The 16390-nt window shown below is 49.1% G+C and overlaps 1 protein-coding gene across 5 annotated transcripts in view; it reads left to right on the plus strand.

Annotated features, from left to right (window-relative positions):
* ZFAT (zinc finger and AT-hook domain containing) overlaps positions 1–16390 on the plus strand; it is a 244589-nt gene that overhangs the window by 64591 nt on the left and 163608 nt on the right. For all 5 annotated transcript variants that reach the window (XM_030764163.2, XM_089898687.1, XM_022555539.2 and 2 more), the window contains 4 exons: positions 3168–3356; positions 5092–5242; positions 10422–11863; positions 12674–12906. In XM_030764163.2, the coding sequence (XP_030620023.2) occupies positions 3168–3356; positions 5092–5242; positions 10422–11863; positions 12674–12906 (2015 nt within the window). The remainder of the gene's footprint in view (positions 1–3167; positions 3357–5091; positions 5243–10421; positions 11864–12673; positions 12907–16390) is intronic.

Consider the following 16390-nt stretch of genomic DNA (forward strand, 5'->3'; position numbering starts at 1 on the left):
TGACTGCTGGAAATTTCTTCCTCTGGTGAAGTCTGTTGCTGACCTCTACCCGTTGGTCCTAGCTTCACCTTTTTGAGCACAACAGAGCAGGTCTGCGTTGTGTTCTAGGTTAGGTCCTCTGCTATCGGTCTGCGTCAGGCTCAATAAAATAACAAGAAGACACAGACCCAATTTCCTGGAGGTCACAGCACAGATGAGGCATCCAAACAGATAATTGCAAAGCAGTGTGGGAAGTCCGACCGTTGATAATGTTGATTTCTTGGTGTGTGTGTGTGTGTAAATCTGAACTGCCTTTGTCATCTGGACGAGCAGGGGCCTGTGGATTGGGTGTTGGATGTGACGTGGACCCGCATGCAGTTCCAGGGGCTGTAGTTCAGTATAGTTGGAGCCTGAAGGGGTGAGCAGGTGAGTACACGTGGGTGCGTACTTGGGGATCTTGGCCTTGAGGGTGCAGGGCTCGTGGGAGAGATGGTTGATGGCGAATCTTGGAGGACTTTATCTAGCACTTTCTGCTCATGGAGATGGGAGGGAAGCCATTGAAGAGTTTTAAGCAGGGGAGTGACAGGGTCAGATTTGGGTTTTAAATTAAAACGATTCACTCTCTGGTCAAGATGGAAAATGGTTTGGAGAGTGTGTTAGTCGAGATACTTTCAGTAGAGGCATCAATTAGAAATGAATTGGAAAGTGGGAATGTCCATTCTCCCATGTCACAGATGCATGGGGATCGGCGGTTCCAGGGTCGGGTCGGGTCGGGTCGGGGGGCTGCAGATGTACCATTGCCATCCCAGGGTCCATCCTTCATTCCGGACCCTCAAGGCGTCGACCTGGGCTTTCCCTTGATCTCTTGTAGGTTCTGGGTGGTTGCCTCAGTTCCAGGCAGTGGACATAGTGATGCCCAGTGAAGGAGAGGTTTTCTTAGGAAAGGAAACCGTTCCCAGAAGCCCTTGGCAGCCTTCACCCCAGACCCTGTTGGCCACGCTGGGGTCCTGGAGTTCCCGCTGCCAGAATGGCTGGAGAGGCTTCCTCGTTGTCCTGGGGACCAGGCAGGGTGGCTGAAGCAAGGACACGAATAGGAGCTGTGGTAATAGTTGGGCTGAGAGACCAGAGTCCCATCCAGTCTCCTCATCTCCACCTGGGTCAACTCCCATGTCTTTAGCGGGTTTCAGTCCTCCAGACTTTCTTCCACTCCTGTCCACCATCCTCGTGCACCCAGTTCTGCAGTGTATTCTTAACGTACGATGCGTAAAGCTGAGTCCAGACATGGTCAATCCAGTGCAGAGCGTGGGGAGTGTAACCACGATCGCTTCAGCTACTTCGTGGTCATGCCGGCTGACATCATGTGTATGCTCTCGGCTTTTGTAGTTGATTCATGATGTAAACCCAGATTCAGCTTATGGCAAGCTCTAATTCTTGCTTTTTTTTTTTTAATGTAAACGTTATCTATTCCTGCTGTGTCATCCACGTATTGAATTGTAATCTGTGGTGAATTCTTTTATAAAGTAAAGCGTCATTTTTAAAAGCAAGAAGTCCTATAGTATGTTTCTGCCTCTTTATAGCATCCAGTATATTCTGTAATTATTTATGCACACCTATCTCTTAAAACTGCCCGATGCAGATCAAAAGTCAGAGAGCATCAGGTAAGCATCGGCAGTGACCTTGGGGATGCCGTGTTTTGCCCATTCTTCAGCTTTTTAGGAGTCATTGTGTTCTTCGAGGGGTGGATGTATGTAACCGTCTTGACTTTTCCCTTCGGCCTTGCAGAGTGCACTCTGAATCATGATCTCATTTACTAATATTTCTTTTCAGTTTGCTGTTACCATGTTTGGTGCTGACACTAATTATATGACTAAAGACCTTTTTCCAGCGGTTAAAAAAAACCCATGACTGTTTCTACCAGATCTAAAAATGTTCAAGCACCTGGATGATTGGGACAAGCGCGGAAAGACTCTCATTTATAGAACACAGAAAATTGTTTGTTTCAATCCACCTGCCCCATTAGCCAGGTTTTTTCCTGGCCTCGTCTTGCGAGAGATTTCCTTCAGCCAGCATGCCGTCCTAGGAGCTTGCACTTCTCCATTTTCTGTCTTCCTTCAGGTGTCCATCGGGGGGGTTTCTGTGTGGGTCCGGCTGTGGGCAACTTAAATCACGGGAAGCACAGGCTTCCTGAGTTGCCTCAGGCTGTCTCCCCCTGGTTTCTCCCTTTTCTCCGGCTTCTGCGTTATTACTTCCTGGTTCTGACTTCACCTCCCTGACAACCCCTATTCCAGCGCTTTCCAAGCCTGCACCACGTGCCTGTCCCGTGACCATGCACCCACCCTGTGTTCATCTCTAACGCAGGGCTGTGCCGAGTGGGTCCTGTCTCTTTGTTAGAATGTTCTGAAGAAGTAGTTCTTGGGCAGGCTACTGCAGGTGTGTGGCTGTGATTCTTGGAAAGAGACAACTCCTGTCCTTTCCTTCCCCGTATTTCCTTCTCACTTAGGAATTGGGAATAGCACGCAGTCCTTTATGCTTCACTTTGATATGAAGTGTTTCTTACCCCTCAGGCTGCAGGGCTTTCTGGAGCAGGGTCTGGGTCTGTGCCCTGTCAGTCTTCTTTAGGTTACTTTTTTTTATTGATTTATTTTGTAGCTAAGCTTGTTTTCTTTTTTTCTTTAAACATCTTTATTGGAGTATAATTGCTTTACAATGGTGTGTTAGTTTCTGCTGTATAACAAAACCCTGTCAGCCTTTATATCCCCCGTGCCTGGCACATGGAAGGCACCTACTAACAGGAAGACGAGTAACTGAACGACTTCTTCTTAGGCTGTAAATCTAAAGAAGACCATGTCTTCTCCGCAGTATTGATTGATGGTAGATGACACTGTGGGCTGGTTGGCTTCATGACAACAAGATGAGTGGCTCTGCCTGCCCCGTCAGCTGTATCCTCCATGCCCATGTGGTGGCCTGTGGCAGGGGGTGATATTTATTGAATCACGTGAAAGACTGAAGAAGCAAAGATGCTGCCCGAAGTGGTAAAGGGGCCTGCATGGCACCGTGGACCAGTGTCTGTATCACACGTGTACGTTTCCTTTACTGTCGTCCCGTAAAAGGGTTGGGGTTGTGTGCACTCCCTGACTCCATCACTGACATAGGAGGATATTCTATGCATCTTGGTATTTGCTCCTTAGGTAACGAATCTGACCTTGAACTGGAGAGGAAGTATAAGGAAGATGATCGAGAAAAGGCCCCGAAGAGACTGCGGACTCAGAGAGTGGAGAAAGTCCAGAAGGTCTGCTCGGGAAAAGAGGCCGCGCAGATCTCCGGAGCCAAGAAGCCCATCATAAGTGTGGTTTTAACGGCTCACGAAGTGATTCCAGGTGAGCAAAACAAGTGGGAGGGGACAGAATGCGACTCTCTGGGCGGGGCTGTGCCGCAGGCAGCCAGACAGCTGGGGCTGTGATCCTGAGCGGCTTCATCACTGTCGGGCTCTCCACTGAATTACCCAGTACCTTGGGATGATGGCTGACCTGTCACTGCTCAGGGCTGTGGTGGACGAGCGTGTCCAGAGGAAAGGGAGTGAGGGCTGCCCCTGCTGCTGCCTCCGCCACCTCTGCAGCCACGACCTGTCCTTGTCCTTTGAGTGGCCGCTCACAGGAGCAGTGGCCAAGGAGAGTGTCTTTTTCTTTGCCCCCTCACCAGCCCCTCTCCTGGATGTCCTCCCCGCCCTTACCGCCCCATCCTACGTGTAAGACCACTCGCACCACATGGAGGTTGGCAGCTTCTCCAAAACCCTCCACCTCACTTTCTTCTTCCTTTTTTTGCATTTTTTAGTGGGTTCATCATATATTTTATGATACTAGAAATTCCTGTCTCCTCTTCCTTAAACATAAAGTAGCCAGTGGATTTCTTATACTACCCTTTTTAAAACAGGTCTCTTCCAGGAAAGGATACTTTAGACAAAAAGCAATGTGATAGTAGATTCCAAAGTATAATAATGGGTTTTTTCCTATCAATTTGAGGTGATAGCTGTTAAATAAAATTTTGAAAAATCAAGTTTAGGATTTTGAGGACAGCTAGAGCCTTTTTAAACATCTTTTTTCAGTGCTAATAGTATTGATAACTGATTATTTAAAATGAAAACGCTGAATAAATGCCTCTTGATACTTCACTGCAGGGTAAGGTAATCAGCAGAGAAAAAGCCGTATAAGATTATGTGACTAGAAGTTGTTTCTGGAAAGCCACTTTGTCTGCCCCACCCTACTTCAGAGAAGTGTTATTCTGGGAAATGGAAATGCCAGGAGAGAGCTTCCTGTGTTTAGCTGTCTCTAGAGAAAGTTTCTATAATGATTTCTTAAGAATTGGTGGTAGTATTCTGAGATTTCTGTAAGGTGGGGGGTAAAAAGTGGTTAATTTCCTTTGCTATTCCAGAAACGAGAGGTAGATTGGAGCCTTTCTTTAGTGCACTTGATATATAACGTGCGTGTGCATGTACCCTCGTGCACATACGCTGCTGTAAACGGTCTTTGATCGTTTCACATCCTGAACTTGCACGAATAAAGGTAACCTTTGAGTTTTCCACTCCAGACCTTTCATTTCACAGGGTGGACACAGAGGTCTGGAGGCGGGAGGGTGATGTCATATTTGGGACCAGATCCCAGGCAGCTTAGATTCCTGTTCACAGTTGATTCCACTGCTCCATTCTGTCTTGACGCTGTTTTACATTTGCGTAAAGTTTAACACATGTGGATCTATGTGAAATCTTGCAGGAAGCATATATGTGTATATGGATCTATTTTTTTGTTTTTTAATAAGGAGATCAAGTGAAAATGTATCTCAGAAGAAGGTTTTGATTATTGGAAAACTTGCCCTTTCCCCCCAAACATACACATGTACACACACACACACACACACACACACTTACACACACATGCGTACACATATACAAACACACAAGTTAAAGGTGTGAACTGAAGGAAAACTAGTCCCTTGCATGGGTGCCACACAGTAAAGAAATACGCTTCCCAGGCTCCGTCCCCTGCTCTGGGGGCAGGGGGGTGGTCAGGGCCCTCACGGCGCCTCTTTAATATGTGGTGCGTTGTGCCTCCATCTCAGGTGCTACCAAGATTGTTCCGGTGGAGGCTGGGCCCCCGGAAGCAGGAGCCGCAGACCCCGAGGCCGCGGTGGCCGACCTGGCGCCCCGGAGAGGGTACCAGGAGTACGCCATCCAGCAGACACCCTATGAGCAGCCCATGAAGTCGAGCAGGTAAAGCGTTCTGTTCTGTGCGACTCCAGCCACCGCTGCAGAGGGCGAGAGATGGGCGTGTTAGCTTATCAGGACGCTGTGTGCAAACCCATCTATGAAGGGTTTCGGTTTCTTGACTGAACCTGAGAACTAGCCCCTCCATTATGGCCCTAGAGTGCTAGCTGAGCCCAAGCAGCCTCTGTGTGATGCGCGGCAGATCAGCAAGCATGCTCGGGAAACGCAGCGCCTCGGCTTAAGGAAGGTGGAGCGTTCTGCTTAAGGCAGATGTATGCTTCATCTAAATAAAAAGAGGTGTGAACAAGGCCTTACTTAGTAAATTAGTTGATTTTCATAGCTCCACAATTTATAATGAAAAAGAAAATCTCTCTTTCCCCCCTACTTTCAAAAGTAGCATAAGCATCCTGTAGAAGGTTCCAACATCCGTGTGATGTGCAGTTACAGTAACCCATAGTGCCTCTTCTGGTCATGGTCACTACTATAGACATCGTGGTTCACAGGCCACCATAAGTTTTTCATGATATACTAAAATATAGCACTCTAATTTTGTTATTTTTTTTCCTAGCGTAAAATACCAAAGGCACTGTTATCAACCCATTTTTTTAAACTTACCACACCTTGACTTTTTCCTTTTCAGTACATATTTTTTTTAAGTGTGTTTGCTGTCATGTAGATGCACTAGTTTATATATAGCCAGTTTTTGCTTGACGGACAAGGTTTTGGTTCCTCCCTCTTTCAATACTTCTTCAAGACTTCCTGTGAGATAAATTGCTAGAATTGAAATTGCCCTCTTAAAGGATACGAGTGCTTAAAACTTGAATCGACACTGAAAACTGTCCTCCAAATACATTGGGTGAGTCGATGTCCCAGAGGGGACTAGCCTGCGTGTCCCCCCACCCTCCCCATGGTCACCAGCTCAGCTGTGATACGTACCTGCTGACGTAGATCAGCAAACTCTCATCACCTGAGTTCTGTACACATTTTCCCAGCTGAGGGGAAAGACAAAACGCCAGTGCAAGTGGGCTCCCTCTGTTTCTGGAAGAGGGGAAAGGAGGTGTTCTTGATGAGGGCGTAAGCTCTAGCACCAGGCAGACCTGGGTTGGCTCTAGGCCCTTCTACTGGACTTCAGCCCAACAGATTAAACACCTTCTATGTGCCAGGCACTGGGGATGTGAGAGAGATTAGGACAGACACGGCCACTGCCTGGATGAGGCTCTGCTGTGAATGGACACAAATGCTTTTGCCTCTGAGCCTCTCTTACACCGGCCACAAGACTGTCCAGTAGAATCTGACTTAGTTTAGTGCTGGGAATAAATGATACCATATATGGAAAGTGCTCTTGTTGAATTATAACATCATGTCATCTGGGTGCTTCATTAATCTGTAGCCTCACTCCTCTCTTCTTGCAAATGGGAGCAACTGAATTAATCGATAAAGCTGTAAAAATATGCACTCCTTTGGCAACACTGAAATGGAATTAATTTTGAGGATCTCTCTTGTCTCAACGCAGGTTGATCTGTAGACCTTAGTTAATTATCTTCATAATATTTCAAGGTCTGTTGGGGAGGGTTTCAGTTCAATGCTAATCTAGTTACAGGTAAATATACTCCGTATTTAATCAGTAGATTGAGGCTGTATTCCTGTTGTCAAGCATTCTATTAATATTTTATAGTCTAAATTGTAAAACAGTTACAAAAGAGGCTTTTCGTGTGACGAAAGTCCGGAAATCTATAAGGAAAAAAATTATTTGTAATCTCACTACCCTAGGATAAGCACTGTTAATATTTTTAATGTTCCCTAAGATAAGCAGTTAATATTTTTAATGTTATTTCCTTCCAGCCTTTTTTCAGCCCATATATTTTATAAAATCGGGTTTATATATATATATATATATATATATATATATATTTTTTTTTTTTTTTTTGCGGTACGCGGGCCTCTCACTATTGTGGCTTCTCCCGTTGCGGAGCACAGGCTCCAGACATGCAGGCTCAGGGGCCATGGCTCACGGGCCCAGCCGCTCCGCGGCATGTGGGATCTTCCCGGACCGGGGCACAAACCTGTGTCCCCTGCATCGGCAGGCGGACTCTCAACCACTGCGCCACCAGGGAAGCTCTCGAGTTTATATTTTATGTGCAGTTTTGTATCCTGCTTTTAATACTTAATCCCATTATACTTACTTTCCTTTGTTACTCAAATTATTCACAAACACTGTTTTGTAGTGACATGTTGTAGCATCGTGATCCACGACTCAGCTTTCCACATTGCAGCCAGTGAGCTCTTTGTAAAATGCCCATTTGATTGTACCCTTTAAGGCTTCACATTGCTGTTAGGAGAACTTGGCCTACAGGGTCTTCCACGGCTGCCACCTCTCCAGCCTGGTCCCCCTCTTGTGCTCCCTCTGGTTCTCTGGGCTCCAGCATCTGCTCCAGCCATCCGGGTCCTTTTTATTTCCTTGATCTCTCCTGCATGTGCCTCTTCCTCATACTGGGTACCTCTCCTCCCCCTCACTTGGTTAACTCCTGTTCATATTTCAGCTGTCTGCTCAAATGTCCAGTCTTCAGGGCGGCCTTCCCTGTCCCCCAGACAGATCAGTCCGCCTTGACCTGGGGTCCTAGAGCATCCTGCCTTTTTCCATCACAGGGAGCTGGTGGTCCTTATCTGCTCATTTATATGGTTACCCGGCTGGCCCACCACTTACTATAGAAGGTGCACTACAATGGAGCATGAGTTGTGTTTGTTTTTGTGCCCATTGTGTCCCCAGTGCCTGGAATACTTTTTTGAAAGAAAGAATGAATGAATGAGTGAGTTAAAAAAAAAAAGAAATGTCCAAACTAGTTCCCTACGTTGGAACCTTCAAGCAGCTTCTACTCTTAAACTATTGTGAAAACTCATGCAATGAGCACCTTTGCTTGAATTTCGTATTCTTTCTTTCGCTAGATTCCCAGCAGTGGAATAACCAGATCAAGGGGTCTGATCTTTTAAAGCTCTGGCTGAATGCTTTCTAAAATGCAGTGGGAGAGAGTGCCTCTCTCAATGAATAGGGGCCATTCGGAGTGAAATAATGTGGTAGGAATCACCCGACATCACAGCTCTGTGCGTCAGCCCACGGGTGCAGGCTTGCGCTTGAGAGTCTGGTGCCGGCGGCTTGGCCGCTTCTTCCGATTCATCACCCTTGGTGGGAGGCAGCACTGAGGGCTGGACCAGGTATTCGGGTAATAATACGAAAAAATCAGAGTCAGAGATGCTCCTAAGACCATTTAGACCTTGCATTAGAGAAGGAAATACTGTGACTTGTTTAATTAATGCTGTGAATCCAGAGTTTCTTCCTCCAGTAAAATGATCGCCTTCTGGCTATCTTTGTCATTTAAGAAAGGTCCAAATTAGTTTCCTTAAATTAGCCTTGGGTTTAGGTGCAGGCATAGTACTGACTTTCAGATTTGAATGTTTTAATTACAGCCTGGGACTTCTACCCTCTGGTGTTTATGGACCGCAGTCTGCTTAAATATTTTTCATTTAAAACATAAGGTAACCTGTGTTGGTCAAACACAGTTGTACGGATAGTTCCATAAATACAGACTTTACAGTTACAGTGGGCACAGCTTAATGGTGTCTGATTAATGGCACTAAATGACCGTCAGTGCTTCTGAGGACCCACCTGGATAACCTAGGCAAAATCCCGAGGGAGCAGTTATGGAGAGAGGAAGCCTCACCCGCCTCACAGGAGGTCTTCTCCGCGTGTATGGTCCCACCGGCGAGGGGGGTTGGTGTTCACAGTGTTTCCAGGCAGTAGGAGGATGTGGAAGAATGTGCAGGTTCTAGTCTGCTTGGGTTCAAATCCTGGCTTCACCACTTACTAACTGTATGACCTTGGGTTATACTCAGTTTTCTCACCTGTAAAATGGGCATAATGATAGGGTTGAAATTAAATACTTAGCAAAGAGTTTTGAGTATTGTAAGTACTCAGTAATTGTTAGCCGTGATTACTATTACCATCTCATTCAGCATCCACGTCGCCGTATTGAGAGAGAAAGGACCCGTGAGGCAGACCAGGCTTTCATTCTCTATCGCATGCGCAAAATCTAACACAGTGCTCGAAACGCACAGGCGAGTGGTAATAAAATGGCAATCACTTATTAATTAATGATATCTGAGTTTAACAAATGGCAGTTGACCAACCTTATTTTCCCTGTCTGAGTTCTGAACCAGACATGCTGGAGGAGGAAGAAGACGGGGGCTCACACGTCAGGCCCATGACTGGTGGAGCCATGGGAGAAGGGAGCCTGGGGCAGGTCACATTGAGCTCCCGCTGGCTGTCCTGCACGTCTGCCTCCCCCCACCTCGGTCCTTGACTGCCGCCGCCAGACTCTCCTGGCTAAGTGCCTACCGTGTCACGTGCTGTCCACAGGCAGACGCCTTCTCACCAGAAAGGCAGGAGTGAGCACGGCTGTAGAGGCTTGATCCTGTTCTAAAGTCCCCGCTCAGATACGCCAGTTCCCTTTTCCTGGGGGGAAGTGAGGATGTGGAAAAAGGCCAGGGCTCTTTCACGAAAGAGTGGCCCTCACATGGAAACTTGCAGCAGAGAGAAAGAGTGTTACCCTGACAGTTGATGGAATGAATAGGCGAATCTGGATGATCAAAACTATTGAACAAACCCAAGCAGGTCGTATCTAGTTTCATGGAGCAGACTGAGTTCATTCCATTAAGACTGGTCCTGTTAGAATACCTCGGAGTTCGTCCGGGTCAGCTTTGGAGCACCGCTGGCTGCTGTGTGCCTAGCAAATGACACATCCCTCTGCCTTCTCTTGCCTCCCTCTTCCTTATTCTGCATCCCTCAACTCAGGCATCTCCTCTGCCCAACTACCTTCATCTGTGTTAGAGGGCGCCTTCTCTTTTGCCCGCACGTGCACCTGTCGCCACTCGCACACTGTCCTGCAGCCGTGTGCAGACCTGCCTCCTGTCTCCCAGCGCCAGGGCAGCAGGGGCCCGGTCTTCGTCTCCGTGTGCGCCTGGTCCGCTCTACGTCTTCCCGTCCTGTTTGTTGATGAATGAATGTATGTGTCCGTCCTCAGCCCCTTTTAGCTCACTTTTAAGCCTTCGGTGTTCGGCAGCTGGAAGGAAGTAGGGGTCATCAGGGAGGTGCCGGATCTCCACCCGTAATGGTGCTGTCTTCTGTTTCTAGGCTCGGGCCCACCCAGCTCAAGATCTTCACCTGTGAGTACTGCAACAAGGTCTTCAAGTTCAAGCACTCGCTGCAGGCCCACCTGCGGATCCACACGAACGAGAAACCGTACAAGTGCCCCCAGTGCAGCTACGCCAGCGCCATCAAGGCCAACCTCAACGTGCACCTGCGCAAGCACACGGGCGAGAAGTTCGCCTGCGACTGCTGTTCCTTCACCTGCCTGAGCAAGGGCCACCTCAAGGTGCACGTGGAGCGCGTGCACAAGAAGATCAAGCAGCACTGCCGCTTCTGCAAGAAGAAGTACTCGGATGTCAAGAACCTCATCAAGCACATCCGCGACGCACACGACCCGCAGGACAAGAAGGTCCAGGAGGCCCTGGACGAGCTCTGCCTGATGACGAGGGAGGGCAAGCGGCAGCTGCTCTACGACTGCCACATCTGCGAGCGCAAGTTCAAGAACGAGCTGGACCGCGACCGCCACATGCTGGTCCACGGCGACAAGTGGCCCTTCGCCTGCGAGCTCTGCGGCCATGGGGCCACCAAGTACCAGGCGCTGGAGCTGCACGTCAGGAAGCACCCGTTCGTGTACGTCTGCGCCCTCTGCCTCAAGAAGTTCGTCAGCTCCATCCGCCTGCGCGCCCACATCAAGGAGGCGCACGGGGCCGCCCAGGAGACCCTGGTCTTCACCAGCTCCATCAACCAGAGCTTCTGCCTCCTGGGGCCCGGCGGGGACATCCAGCAGGAGGCCCTGGGCGGGCAGCTGCAGCTGGCGGAAGAGGAGTTTGTGTTCCAGGGGGTGAACGCACCCAAGGAGGCGGCCGGCGCTGGGGACGCTCGTCCCGAGGAGGGGTCCGAGGCCCCAACAGAGGTGCCCGCCGCGCCTGTGTGCTCGGCCGCCGCCCAGGCAGACAGCGCCGCCCCAGCACCCTGCCAGCTGGCGGCCTCCGCGGTGTCCTCCGACCTTCGTCGGTACGCGGTGGTTTCCGATGAGTTCCTGTTGAAGAGTGATCCCTCCTCTGCCGAGGCTCTGGCTGCTCCGGAGAAGACCTTGCACACCCAGCAGGGAGGCTCCAGTCCAGCTCAGGGCCAGGACGTCGCACCACTGCTGTCCAAGGCCAAAGGCGCCGCAGCAAACCCGGAAGCCCAGGGCGCCGAGAGCCCCCCGGCTGAAGGGCAGCAAGTGGCTGCCCTCCCATCCGACGGCCCAGATCCCGGCAGGGGTCTCAGGGCAAACCCAGCCGAGGCCTCAGACCCTCCTCCGGGAGCTGGTGGGAGGGACGCGGCCCTGTGCCGGCCTGACTCTTGCACGCCCCTCCCCGAGCACCGGGCGGGCATCACTGCGTTCATGAAGATCCTGGACAGTTTACAGAAGAGGCGCATGAATACCGGCCTGTGCGAGAGGATCCGGAAGGTGTATGGCGACCTGGAGTGCGAATACTGTGGTAAGGGGGGGCGCCGGGGCGCGAGGCTGGGGCCTGTCTTCCCAGCAGCCCCTCCCGTCCCCGCCTGGCTGTGGGTCACCTGGTGTTTGAGCTGAGCTCGTGTCTCTTTGCACAGAACGCCTTCTAAGTGAGCTAGCCGTCATTCGTAGATAGTGATGTGCACAGTGGTGCGTGCAGTTTAGCTCGTGAAGCCTGTGAAGGCAGCCAGGATGGCGGGACAGCTAACCGTGCTGGCTCCGTCAGGCGTGCAGGCGGACGCTTAGCCCACGGCCTCTGCCAGAACTTTAGCCAAGAAGCACCTTTCTTCTGGCACGTGACAAGTTTAAAGTCGAGCTTTAAGCTGTGGCCATGTCCTAGATGAGCAGAGAGAGATCACAGAAGTGGCTGCAGCTCTTTGTAGGGAGACCCCGAATGCAACCCTCCCAGCTTGCCGTGAAAGCGTGGCCTCTGGTCTCGTGGAGAGCTGGCAGGACAGGATGTAGATGGCCCAGGTGTCAGCAGAGTTCAGAGCCTCGTTGATTTCACGCGTGTGCATAAAGGTAGTTGGCACCGTAATTGGTCCTCGGTAAACATCCGTTTCCTCCTCTCCCAGCTGTGACATCATGCAGAAGTAGTAGCACCCTTAATATTTGCCACCTGCCACCTTTGAAAAGTCATGTCCAGCCAGAGATGTGGTGCAAAGTGTGAAGGGTGACCCGGACAAGCATGAGAGGGAGAGAAATATAGTAGTTAAAAAATAATACTAATTAAAAGAAATCAACTTCAGGATAAAAGAAACTTCCTTGTTCTCATGTGAAAATATTTTTTTAGGCAAACTTTTTTGGTACCAAGTGCATTTTGACATGCATGTCCGCACCCACACCCGGGAACATCTGTATTATTGCTCCCAGTGTCATTATTCTTCCATCACCAAAAACTGCCTTAAACGCCATGTAATTCAGAAACACAGTAACATCTTGCTGAAGTGTCCCACTGACGGCTGTGACTACTCGACTCCAGATAAATATAAGCTGCAGGCACATCTTAAAGTTCACACAGAGCTGGTAAGTAGCGCGCCCGAGCGGCAGCCCCGTCTCCCCTGGGTGCTCCCTGCTTCCTCACAGTGATGCATACGGAGGCGCCCGTGCTCCCCGTGAGCCCCGTGTGTGGGCGTCTTCCCCGGAAAATGGGGAGGTCCTTCTCACGAAGCAGGCCCTCCACTTTACAAAGGCCTCCATCCCAGGGTTCCTGTCACAGGGACAGCCTCACATATGTTGGAAAAAAGGTTACATTGAATAAATTTGCTTTTCTATGCAGATTTTTAAGCATCGGAGAAAGTCTGCAGAATAGGAGTAAAGCAAGGGTTTCTTAAATGATGTTTTAAATAACCCTTAATAACAGGGATGATAGTAAGAATAGCCGCCACTAAAAGCTGTTGAGAGAGTGAGTTAGATGATGCCTGTCAAGTGCTAAGTGCGGTGTTCGGGTCATAGTGAGAGCACAGTAAACGCTGATGATCATCGTTGTCGTATCACTGTGCTGTTTCTTGGAAAGTCTACGGAAGAATGTCTGTAAAGCACTTTAAAAAAAAGTGATATGTTAATTCAAGGTGCTGTTAATATTCATGGTGGCAAAATGTGTTTAATTCCCTGGTGGGTGTTGAACATGTGACACGAGTGAATGTTTATTTTAGCAAATGCTACTCTAACTTGAGAGGCTGACACCTGAGAGTGATTTGAGACTCTCCAAGTTATAAAGGAGGCGCACCTGGCCCCAGGTGTGGTTCTGCTTTAACTGCATTCCTTTCTAGGCCACAGACTGCGCACCATGAGGCTTCAGAAACTTGATGCGCCGCCTCCGTTTTCTGGCCTAAAAATCACTAACGCTCCAGCAGTTTGTTACCAAGGGTGAAGTCAGGGTGTTTTGGGTTTCGTGGGTAGGTAAGAGCCTGCGCTTTGGGGTTGGATACCTGGGTTCAGGTGTTGTCTCCAGTATCTGCACAGGCTGTGTGGTGCTGGACAAGTCACTCGTCCCTTCTGAGACTTGGTGGCCTTCTATATAAAATGTATATTAAACAGTATATCAGCTTTGTACACACACACACACACACACACGTATATATACACACATATGCACACACATCCACCCATGCAGTCTACACATGTGTACACACGTACCGCACACACCCCTGAACACATAGCGCACATGTATGCACGTGTATGTCTTTGTGTATGTGTATGGGTCTTCTGGGTTATTGGGAGGTTAAAACGGAGTGCTCTAGGTAAAGAACCTGGCTCAGCTTGTATAGGTGACTGCGTGACAGCTGCTGTACGTCACTTGGTACCTCTTAGTTCCCGTTCTCCTCTCTCTCTCTCTCTCTCTCTCTCTCTCTGTGCGTGTGGGGCATGACAGGTGTGCTATTCCTGTTTACTCACAGGCAGCACACGCATTTACCTGGGGCGTCGAATGACTACGCGCTCTCCCTGAGGCAGGCGGACTGTGTTGCCGATGTGGGAAGAGAGCATTCTTTATGAAAACAGGTTCCAGTGTTTTGAGCTTAGACCGTATTTGTCTTTAGAGCCTGTCAGTTATGTCTGTGATGAAGCCACAGGCACCAAGGGGATGGTGACACGGTGGAAAGACCTCCCATTGTCTGTCATCACTTATTTCTCCTCCCTGAGTTCCTAGGCAACGACCCGTCTACTTTCTGTCTCCATGGATCTGCCCATTCTGGACGCTTCGTGTAAAAGGAGTCATAAAATATATATATATATATATATATATATATATATATGCAATAATGGTGTGCATACCGCACCCCACTTTCTCAGGGTGGTGGTGAGGCTCCAAGGAGAGAGCACAAACGAGCTTTGTTATGTGAAGGTGCCTAAGGACGCTGGTCAAGCGTGGGGAGGTGTCTCTCCGGCAGGGAGCCCGGTGCCGTTCTGACCTGGGTCCAGTCCCCACGTCCGTGGGGGCCTTGGTTTCCTTGCCTGTGACCCAGAGAGATGGGGCCAGGTGCGCTGAAAGTCTGGTTGGGCTCTCACATTCCATCCAACACTTACTTCTTTGCAACACAGATTCCCATGTGGTGAAAAAACTAAGGAAATTTAAAGTAGAATGCATCCCCCTCTGTCCCTCCCCAAATGAGCCTATAGTCATGTCCATTCTGGTTGCACTAGGACTCCAGGATAATTTGGCTGAGTGCCCGTTTCTGTGACTCTCAACAACCGTTTCTTAGCTAAAGATACACCTAATGACTGGAAGGTGTGTGTACATTTAATGTAGCTTCTTCCCATCACCTCCTCCCTCCCATTAGTAGCCAGATGGCGTGACTTGGAGTCAAGGATGTGTTGGCATCAAGGAAACGTGGGGACCTGGTCAAAGGAGTTAGTCAGTGACTGGAGCAAACCTATTTTATTTACAGCACTGTGCAAACTTTGTGAAAGGGAGACTTGAGAAAACATGGTTTCTGTACAATAAAAGGCAGGCTTTGGGTTCTAGCATGTTAGAGTTAAGACCCCATATCCACCTCTGTGATCCTGGGCAAATTGCTTTGCTTCCCTAAGCCTCAGTTTTGTCATCTGTAAAATGGAGATATGGTACTCTCTCCAACCTCTCAGGATTGTGAGGATTAAACTAGAAATTAAGTATAGAACAGCCAGGTCAGTGTTTTTTCAGCCCCCAGGTCATGATCCATTATAGGGTTGTGAAATTAGTGGATTACAACCAGTTTATCTTAAAAATGAAATGGAATAGAATGAAATAGAAATGATCAGCACTATTTACCCATGACAAGGTAATAGGTATTGTTTTCTGAGACCTTTTGTCCTGTGTTTCAGTGTGTTTATATGCCACTGTGTGTGCAGGTATGTTCTGGGTGGTGATGTCTGTGTAGGTCTCATTAAATAACTTTGTAAGCCACTGACCCCGATGATGTAAGTTATGACATCCTGAATCAGAATTACTTGGGGGTACACGTTTTGAATGAGATTCCTGGCTCAGACCTCCACCATAATTTGGAGGGGCGGACCTGGGAACCTGTTGTTTAAATAAGTTCGCCCTGATACAGACATTTGACATAGCAGGAAGTCGAGCTTATGGTGTATGTTCAGGATATGTCAGTCTGTCCCCTTTGTCTCTGGCTCGTGTCCCTTCTCAGAAGATCTCTCAGGCACCCAGTGCTCAGGGCACTGTAGCAGTTACAAGTCCACACTTGGGAAGAGCGGGCACATTTTGGCATTCAGACTCCACCATCTGCAAGTGGTGTGGCTTCACGACCTAACCTCTCTGACCTCTCGTCTGGAAAGTGGGGTGGCAGTCCCCGCCTCCGGGGTTGCTGTGGGAAGTTAGTGAGATAACGATTGTGAGGGACCCAGCACAGGTCCAGGCGTGACGGGGAGGCCGGTCTACACCAGCTCCTCCTTTTTAGTAGTGGTGGCAGGAGGAGGGAGGAGGAATAGTAACAGTGGTGGTGGTGCTTCCATCCAGGGTGAGGTGGCCTTTCAACAAACGTTTAAAATTAATGCCTGTCTTCGAGAAGTGTGT

The sequence above is a fragment of the Delphinapterus leucas genome, chromosome 17 (genome assembly GCF_059928025.1).
Source record: "Delphinapterus leucas isolate spDelLeu-1000000601 "Yukka" chromosome 17, BTC_Dleu_Yukka2, whole genome shotgun sequence".
NCBI classification, from domain to species: domain Eukaryota; kingdom Metazoa; phylum Chordata; class Mammalia; order Artiodactyla; family Monodontidae; genus Delphinapterus; species Delphinapterus leucas.